Raw genomic sequence first — 10,000 nt, 5'->3', positions numbered from 1 at the left:
GTAATAATTTTATCAGAAAATATTGCAGTATTACAGAAACAGAAAGCATATGAGAAATTGTTCCCAATTGTATAAAAAAAAAGCTGACACATTGTAAAAAATACACTTTTAGTTATTTATTTTTTATTTATTTTTTTCGGTTTGTAATTGTTTTTTAATCTTCATTATTTACTTCAAGTTATTACAGTATGTCTCTGTACACATATTTATTTTACTTTTTATTAATTTTGGCCAAAGGGGGTGCATTTCAATTTCTTACACACACTTGTTATTTCATATGTTGACCAGAGGGGGGCGCACTTTTAAAAGCGACACACAGTTAATGTGAAAGATCCCTCCTTTTTGGGACCACCCTTATTTTGTTAGATGTCACCATATATATATACATTGCTGCCTTTGCACCTGTCAATCTTTACTTTCCTATGCACATTAAATCAACAAAAAAAATCCTGACTTTGGAGCAATGTTCACAGATTCTAGTATTTGGCTCTCTATTAGATGCAATGTTATTGGGACCATTTCCTTCTTCATGTCTCAAGAAGGGTATACATACAAGAACACACACACACACACACACACACACACACACACACACACACACACACACACACACACACACGCTTAATCAAGTGCTTCTTCCAGCCTGCTCAGCAAGTCGATACACTTACAAGCATCATAGCGCAGCTCACATGTAAATAATATGACACGCAATACAAAGAGTGGTCAGGGATGCAGCGTGTGCAATATATAAATAAATATATATATAATAATACATCAGCACCACGCGCTAGGAGCAAGTGGTTGAAGACCTACCTTGCGAGGACAGGGCCACGTTACTGAGGGCCACAGTGCACAGCAAGGCGATCCAGGCCATGATGGATGCTGAAGGTGGTCAGCAAGGCACAGGTGATGACTTCTTCAGCGTATATCCTCTTTGTGCACAACAACCTGAGAGATAGATGGAGAGAAACATTTATTTATAAGGCGCTTTTCATACATAAAATAAATGCAAAGTTAAAAACAATACCCCAATGACCCATATCCCCCATTATCACATACGTACACACAGATTGACATACCAAACACAAATGCAAACACACAACACACACACATATGCAACTATATGGACCAATGACGGCCGAGTACAGAGGAGCCGTGTGAGTAAACACTATCACATCTGCACCAGGAGGTCATCTGACCATGGCCACCAGGACGCTGACACAAAAGCGCCCCCACAAGCACATCTGAGAAAAGTTGGAGAAAAGAAATAATACAACTTGTAAAATAGTAAGAACCACGTGTAGAGATAAAGAATAAAATACAAGTAAGACATATGGAGATTAATAGAGGGAAAAACAAAAAAACAACATAAAAACAACAACATAAAAATAGAATTAAGGTGGGGGGTGTGTCAGTGGAAGGTGTAGGGTGTGTCAGTGGAAGGTGGAGGGTGTGTCAGTGGAATTATTCACATGTGAATAATGCTGTATAATCAACTGTACAGTATTTACATTATTCACATGTGAATAATATAAATACAGTCTATTATACAGCATTATTCACATGTGAACAGAGGTGGGTAGAGTAGCCAGAAATTGTACTCAAGTAAGAGTACTGTTACTTTAGAGATTTATTACTCAAGTAAAAGTAAGGAGTAGTCACCCAAATATTTACTTGAGTAAAAGTAAAAAGTATGATGTGAAAAAACTACTCAAGTACTGAGTAACTGATGAGTAACATACACACTTGTATCATATATATATATATATATATATATATATATATATATATATATATATATATATATATATATATATATATATATATATATATATATATATATATATATATATATATATACATACATATATATACATTGATATATACAGTATATAATTTTTAAGTATTTATTTTGCTGTTTTTGTTTACATGTTAAAGGTGTTTTAATGAATATACAAGCATGTTTAACATTATAGATTCCTTTCTTTCATGAAGACTAGAATATAAGTTAGTGTATTACCTGATTCTGATGACATGCATTGATTGTAATCAGACAGTAGTGATGATAACGTCCACGTTTTCAAATGGAGGAGAAGAAAAGTTCCTCCTTTCTGTCCAATACCACATGAAAGTGGTGGGTTTTTTGGCATCTTATTTGTCCAGCTTCCATATTCGTTTTTATACACTTTACAAGAAAAATATTGGCGTCAAACTCCGTAGCTTGCTAGCTTGTTTGCGCTGGCTTTCGGAGACTCTTATTTTGAAAGCGCAGGCGCGATGGCGCGGCACTTTTATTGTGAAAACAGGAACGTCCTCATGTGCGGTCAGTCTTGAGGCTTTTGACGGTACGGTTGAAATAAAACAAGTATCTTTTTTCCCTCACACTTTTTATTGATTGATTGGAACACCCCAATAAGTTTTTCAACTTGTTTAAGTCAGGTCATGTGACCACCTGGCTCTGTTTGATTGGTCCAACGTCACCAGTGACTGCATCTGATTGGTGGAACGGAGTGAAACGTCACCAGTAAGGCAGGCACTATGAAGGTCTGTCTGACAGACCAAAACAAACAAAGCGTGCATTAACAGATCGATAAAAATTAGTAGCGAGTAGCGAGCTGAATGTAGATAAAAGTAGCGGAGTAAAAGTAGCGTTCCTTCTCTATAAATATACTTAAGTAAAAGTAAAAGTATGTTGCACTAAAACTACTCTTAGAAGTACAATTTATCCCAAAAGTTACTCAAGTAGATGTAACGGAGTAAATGTAGCGCGTTACTACCCACCTCTGCATGTGAATAATATACATACACTCTATTATACAGCATTATTCCCATGTGAATAATGCTGTATAATTGACTGTATGCACATGTGAATCATATAAATACAGTCTATTATACAGCATTATTCACATGTGAATCATATAAATACAGTCTTTTATACAACATTATTCACATGTGAATAATATAAATACAGTCTATTATACAGCATAATTCACATGTGAATAATATAAATGCAGTCTATTATACAGCATTATTCACATGTGAATCATATAAATACAGTCTATTATACAGCGTTATTCACATGTGAATAATATAAATGAAGTCTATTATACAGCATTATTCACATGTGAATAATATAAATACAGTCTATTATACAGCATTATTCACATGTGAATAATATAAATACAGTCAATTATACAGCATTATTCACATGTGAATAATATAAATACAGTCTATTATACAGCATTATACACATGTGAATAATATAAATACAGTCTATTATACAGCATTATTCACATGTGAATCATATAAATACAGTCTATTATACAGCGTTATTCACATGTGAATAATATAAATGAAGTCTATTATACAGCATTATTCACATGTGAATAATATAAATACAGTCTATTATACAGCATTATTCACATGTGAATAATATAAATACAGTCAATTATACAGCATTATTCACATGTGAATAATATAAATACAGTCTATTATACAGCATTATACACATGTGAATAATATAAATACAGTCTGCCCAAGTACAGTCGAAACAAAACAAAGTTGTATCATCTGCAAATAATACTAACTTTAAGTCCTTTGTAACTTTTACAAATGTCATTTATATAGACATTGAACAATTATGGTCCCAGTATTGATCCCTGAGGCACGCCACAAGATATTTTTCCCTCTGTGAAGGCGTGTTCACCTAACTTCACGTATTGCTTCATGTTGGTTAAGGAGCTTCTTTCCCAGTTCAATACCAACCCTCTGATGCCATACCTTTCTAATTTATTAAGATGTTTTGATTAATTGTGTCAAATGCTTTTATTAAATTCATAAACTCTGCAGCATGTTTACTATTCATTGCGTTTCTGATCTCTTCCGTTATTTGGATTAATGCCATTGATGTTGAGATGTTGGCTCTGTGTCCGTATTGGTTGTCTGTGAGTCTTTATTTGTATTTATGAATTTGTCTAATCTGTTGTTAAACAATTTTTCAATTTTTTTTAGAAAATTGTGGAAGTAGAGAAGCAGGTCTGATGTTTTTAAACTGGTGTTTGTCTCCAGTCTTATAGATTGGTAGGACTTTTGCTATTTTCATTGTTAGGTAAACAATAATAGGTCCCTCTTAAAGCTACAGACACACAAAACGGTGTTTACTGAAAGCACTTGTAAAGTGTCTAAACTCCAGCATCAAGGCTAGTTTTTGGACAACACACCTCTTTCACAGTGTGTGTGTGTGTGTGTGTGTTCTTGTATGTTTACCCTTCTTGAGACATGAAGAAGGAAAAGTGTCTTCCATATGAGGAGGTGTGAACAAGTGATGACATAAATCATGGTCCCAATAACATTGCATCTAATAGACAATGTCTCATTTGCACCCCTGCTGGTGACATCTATCAACAAGAGGGTGGTCCCAACAAAGAGGGATTTTTCAAATTAAATGTCTGTCACTTTTAAAAAAGTCAACATATGAAATAACAAGTGTGTGTAAGAAATTGAAAATGCGCCCCCTTTGACCATTTTTTTTTTTAAATAAATAAATATGTATATAGAGAGAAACTCTAATAACTTGAGGTAAATAATGAAGATTAAAAAACAATTATAAAGAAAACATTCAAAAAAATACAAATTAACTAAAAGTAGTCTTTTTCTCACAATGTGTCAACTTTTTTCCTGATAAAATTGGGAACAATTTCTCATATGTATTCTGTTTCTGTAATATTGCAATATTTTCTCGTAAAATTATGACTTTTTTAATGTAAAATTATGACTTTTTTAGTGTAAAATTATCACTTTTTAATGAAACATTTTGACATTTTTGCTGTTCTTGTAAAACTGAAATTTTTGGAGTAAAATTATGACTTTTGTCATAATTTTGCAGAGCAAAATTCCGATTATTATTATAATATTGCCAACATTTTAAAGTTTTCTTTTAAAACTGTTACGTTGGTCGAGTAAAATGACAACTCTTTTCATAAAATTGCCAACATTTTAAGCTTTTCTTGTAAAATTGCGACTGTTATTGAGTAAAATTCCTACTTTTAAAATAAAATATCACAAATGTTCAGTTTTTTTGTAAAATTTTGACTTGCGTTGAGTAAAATCACAACTTTTATTATAATACTGCCAAAATTCTATGTTTTTCTTGTGAAATTGTGACATTTTTCTTGTGAAATTCCAACTCATTTTTCACAACAAGCTTTTTTTATATTTGCATAATATGTACATATTATTAATGTTGTAAATACATATCTTTATATATCTCGAAAGGGTGGTCCTAAAGAGGTAGGCATTTTTCTCAGGTCTCAAGAAGGTAACACATTCAAGAGAGTGTGTGCGTGTGTGTGTGTGTTTGTGTGTGTGTGTGTGTGTTTTCTTGTATTTTCTACCCTTCTTGAGACATGAAGAAGAAAAAGTAGCTTCCATATGAGGAGGTGTGAACAAGTGATGACATAAATCATGGTCCCAATAGTATTGCTTTTAAAAGGTCAACATATGAAATAACAAGTGTGTGTAAGAAATTGAAAATGCGCCCCCTTTGGCCAATTTTACTTCATTTTTTAAATGTATATAGAGAGAAACTCTAATAACTTGAGGTATATAATGAAGATTAAATAACAATTATTAAGAAAACATTCAAAAAAATATAAATGAACTAAAAGTAGTCTTTTTTCACAAAGTGTCGACTTTTTTCTTATAAAATTGGGAACAATTTCTCATATTCTTTCTGTTTCTGTAACACTGCAATATTTTCTCGTAAAATTATTACTTTTTTATGTGAAATTATTACTTTTTAATGCATTTGTCATATAGAATTCTGACTTTTCACAATATTGTAAATTTGTTTGTTGTTCTTGCAAAAAAGCGACAATTTTTGAGTAAAATTATGACTTTTGTCATAATTTTGCAGAGTAAAATTCCGATTATTGTTATGATAATGCCAACATTTTAAAGCTTTCTATTAAAATTGTTACGTTGGTCGAGTAAAATTACTTCTCTTTTCATAAAAGTGCCAACATTTTAAGCTTTTCTTGTAAAATTGCAACTGTTATTAAGTAAAATTCCTACTTTTAAAATAATATATCACAAATGTTCAGTTTTTTTAGTAAAATTTTGACTTGCGTTGAGTAAAATCACAACTTTTATTATAATACTGCCAAAATTCTAAGTTTTTCTTGTGAAATTGTGACCTTTTTCTTGTGAAATTCCAACTCATTTTTCACAACAAGCTTTTTTTATATTTGCATAGTATGTATATATTATTAATGTTGTAAATACACTTCTTTATATATCTAGAAAGGGTGGTCCTAAAGAGGTAGACATTTTTCTCAGGTCTCAAGAAGGTAACACATTCAAGAGAGTGTGTGTGTGTGTGTGTGTGTGTGTGTGTGTGTGTGTGTGTGTGTGTGTGTGTGTGTGTGTGTGTGTGTGTGTGTTTTCTTGTATTTTCTACCCTTCTTGAGACATGAAGAAGAAAAAGTAGCTTCCATATGAGGAGGTGTGAACAAGTGATGACATAAATCATGGTCCCAATAGTATCGCTTTTAAAAGGTAAACATATGAAATAACAAGTGTGTGTAAGAAATTGAAAATGCGCCCCCTTTGGCCAATTTTATTTAATTTTTTAATAAATAAACATGTATATAGAGAGAAACTCTAATAACTTGAGGTAAATAATGAAGATTAAAAAACAATTATAAAGAAAACATTCAAAAAAATACAAATGAACTAAAAGTAGTCTTTTTTTTCACAAAGTGTTGACTTTTTTCTTATAAAATTGGGAACAATTTCTCATATTCTTTCTGTTTCTGTAATACTGCAATATTTTCTCGTAAAAATGATTACTTTTTTTATGTGAAATTATTACTTTTTAATGCAAAATGGTGAAATTTGTCACATAAAATTCTGACTTTTATTACAATATTGTCAATTTTTTGTTGTTGTTCTTGCAAAATAGCGACAATTTTTGAGTAAAATGACTTTTGTCATAATTTTGCCGAGTAAAATTCCGATTATTGTTATAATAATGCCAACATTTTAAAGCTTTCTATTAAAATTGTTACGTTGGTCGAGTAAAATAACGACTCTTTTCATAAAATTGCCAATACAATTCCTACTTTTAAAATAATATATCACAAATGTTCAGTTTTTTTTGTAAAATTTTGACTTGCGTTGAGTAAAATCACAACTTTTATTATAATACTGCCAAAATTCAAAGTTTTTCTTGTGAAATTGTGACCTTTTTCTTGTGAAATTCCGACTCATTTTTCACAACAAGCTTTTTTTATATTTGCATAGTATGTATATATTTTTAATGTTGTAAATACACTTCTTTATATATCTAGAAAGGCTGGTCCTAAAGAGGGAGGCATTTTTCTCAGGTCTCAAGAAGGTAACAAATACAAGAGTGCGTGTTCGTGTGTGTGTGTGTGTGTGTGTGTGCGTGTGTGTGTGTGTGTGTGTGTGTGTGTGTGTGTGTGTTCTTGTATTTTCCACCCTTCTTGAGACATGAAAGAAAACTAGCTTCCATATGAGGAGGTGTGAACAAGTGATGACATAAATCATGGTCCCAATAGTGTCGCTTTTGAAAGGTCAACATATGAAATAACAAGTGTGTGTAAGATATTGAAATGCGCTCCCTTTGGCCAAAATTTCTTAAAAATAAATAAATAAATATTTATATAGAGACATATTGTAATAAATTGAAGTAAATAATGAAGTTTAAAAACCAATTAAAAAAAAAAAATACAAATTAACTAAAAGCAGTCTTTTTTTCACAATGTGTCGACTTTTTTCTGATAAAATTGGGAACAATTTCTCATATTCTTTCTGTTTTTGTAATACTGCAATATTTTATTGTACAATTATGACTTTTTTATGTAAAATTATGACTTTTTAATGTAAAAATATAACTTTTTAATGTAAAATTATCACTTTTTAATGCAAAATGGTGACATTTGTGATATAAAATTCGGACTTTTATCACAATAGTGCCCATTTTTTTGCTGTTATGTTAAATGTTTATTGTAAAGTTGCCACTGTAATCGAGTAAAATTCCAACTTTTATCATAATATTGCACAAATGTTCAGTTTTTCTTGTAAAAATGTGCCCTGCGTTGAGTAAAATGACGACTTTTATTATAATACTGTCAAAATTCAACATTTTTCTTGTGAAATTGTGACCTTTTTCTTGTGAATTTACGACTCATTTTTCACAACACGCTTTTTTTATATTTGCATAGTATGTATATATTATTAATGTTGTAAATACACTTCTTTATATATCTAGAAAGGCTGGTCCTAAAGAGGTAGGCATTTTTCTCAGGTCTCAAGAAGGTAACAAATACAAGAGTGAGTGTGTGTGTGTGTGTGTGTGTGTGTGTGTGTGTGTGTGTGTGTGTGTGTGTGTGTTCTTGTATTTTCACCCTTCTTGAGACATGAAGGAAAACTAGCTTCCATATGAGGAGGTGTGAACAAGTGATGACAAAAATCATGGTCCCAATAGTTTCCCTTTTGAAAGGTCAACATATGAAATAACAAGTGTGTGTAAGATATTGAAATAAGCCCCCTTTGCCCAAAATTAATTTAAAAAAGATAAATAAATATGAATATAGAGACATACTGTAATAACTTGAAGTAAATAATAAAGATTAAAAACCAATTACAAACAAAAAATTACAAATGAACTAAAAGCAGTCTTTTTCTCACATTGTGTCGACGTTTTTGTTATAAAATTGGAAACAATTTCTCATTTTCTTTCTGTTTCTGTAGTAGTGCAATATTTTCTTGTAAAATTATGACTTTTTTATGTAAAATTATGACTTTTCAATGTAAAATTATAACTTTTTAATGTAAAATTATCACTTTTTAATGCAAAATGGTGACAATTGTGATATAAAATTCGGACTTTTATCACAATATTGCCCATTTTTTTGATGTTCTTGTACTTTGAGTAAAATTCCGATTATTGTTATAATATTGCCAACATTTCAAAGTTTTCTTTTAAAATTGTTACGTTGGTCGAGTAAAATTACGACTCTTTTCATAAAATTGCCAAAATGTTAAGCTTTTCTTGTAAAATTACGACTGTAATCGGGCAAAATTCCAACTTTTATCATAATATTGCACAAATGTTCAGTTTTTCTTGTAAAAATGTGCCTTGCGTTGAGTACAATGACGACTTTTATTATAATACTGTCAAAATTCTAAGTTTTTCTTGTGAAATTGTGACAATTTTCTTGTGAAATTCCAACTCATTTTTCACAACAAGCTTTTTTTATATTTGCATAGTATGTATATATTATTAATGTTGTAAATACACTTCTTTATATATCTAGAAAGGGTGGTCTTAAAGAGGTAGGCATTTTTCTCAAGTCTCAAGAAGGTAACAAATACAAGAGAGAGTGTGTGTGTGTGTGTGTGTGTGTGTGTGTGTGTGTGTGTGTGTGTGTGTGTGTGTGTGTGTGTGTGTGTGTGTGTGTGTGTGTTCTTGTATTTTCCACCCTTCTTGAGACATGAAGGAAAAATAGCTTCCATATAAGGAGGTGTGAACAAGTGATGACATAAATCATGGTCCCAATAGTGTCGCATTTGAAAGGTCAACATATGAAATAACAAGTGTGTGTAAGATATTGAAATAAGCCCCCTTTTCCCAAAATTAATTAAAAAAATTAAAATAAATATGAATATAGAGACATACTGTAATAACTTGAAGTAAATAATGAAGTTTAAAAACCAATTAAAAAAAAAAAATACAAATGAACTAAAAGCAGTCTTTTTCTCACAATGTGTCGACTTTTTTCTTATAAAATTGGGAACAATTTCTCAAATTCTTTCTGTTTCTGTAATACTGCAATATTTTCTCGTAAAATTATTACTTTTTTATGTAAAATTATGACTTTTAAATGTAAAATTATAACTTTTTAATGCAAAATGGTGACATTTGTGTTATAAAATTCGGACTTTTATCACAATATTGCCCATTTTTTTGCTCTTT

At 30.8% G+C, this 10,000-nt stretch overlaps 1 protein-coding gene across 4 annotated transcripts in view; it reads right to left on the bottom strand.

Moving 5' to 3' along the window:
* The window catches only part of adgrl1a (adhesion G protein-coupled receptor L1a), a 562,743-nt gene that overhangs the window by 330,112 nt on the left and 222,631 nt on the right, over positions 1-10,000 (bottom strand). For 3 of the 4 annotated variants that reach the window (XM_061982077.1, XM_061982076.1, XM_061982075.1), the window contains exon 3: positions 814-948. In XM_061982077.1, coding sequence (XP_061838061.1) covers positions 814-874 — 61 coding nt within the window. In that variant the 5' untranslated portion in view covers positions 875-948. Of the gene's footprint in view, positions 1-813; positions 949-10,000 lie in introns of those variants that run through there. The other variant, XM_061982078.2, reaches the window with a different exon arrangement.

This window comes from Nerophis lumbriciformis, linkage group LG24 (assembly GCF_033978685.3).
Source record: "Nerophis lumbriciformis linkage group LG24, RoL_Nlum_v2.1, whole genome shotgun sequence".
In the NCBI taxonomy this organism is placed as follows: Eukaryota; Metazoa; Chordata; class Actinopteri; order Syngnathiformes; family Syngnathidae; genus Nerophis; species Nerophis lumbriciformis.
Note: the sequence above shows the minus strand (reverse complement) of the source record. Positions and strands in the feature narration are given on the sequence as shown.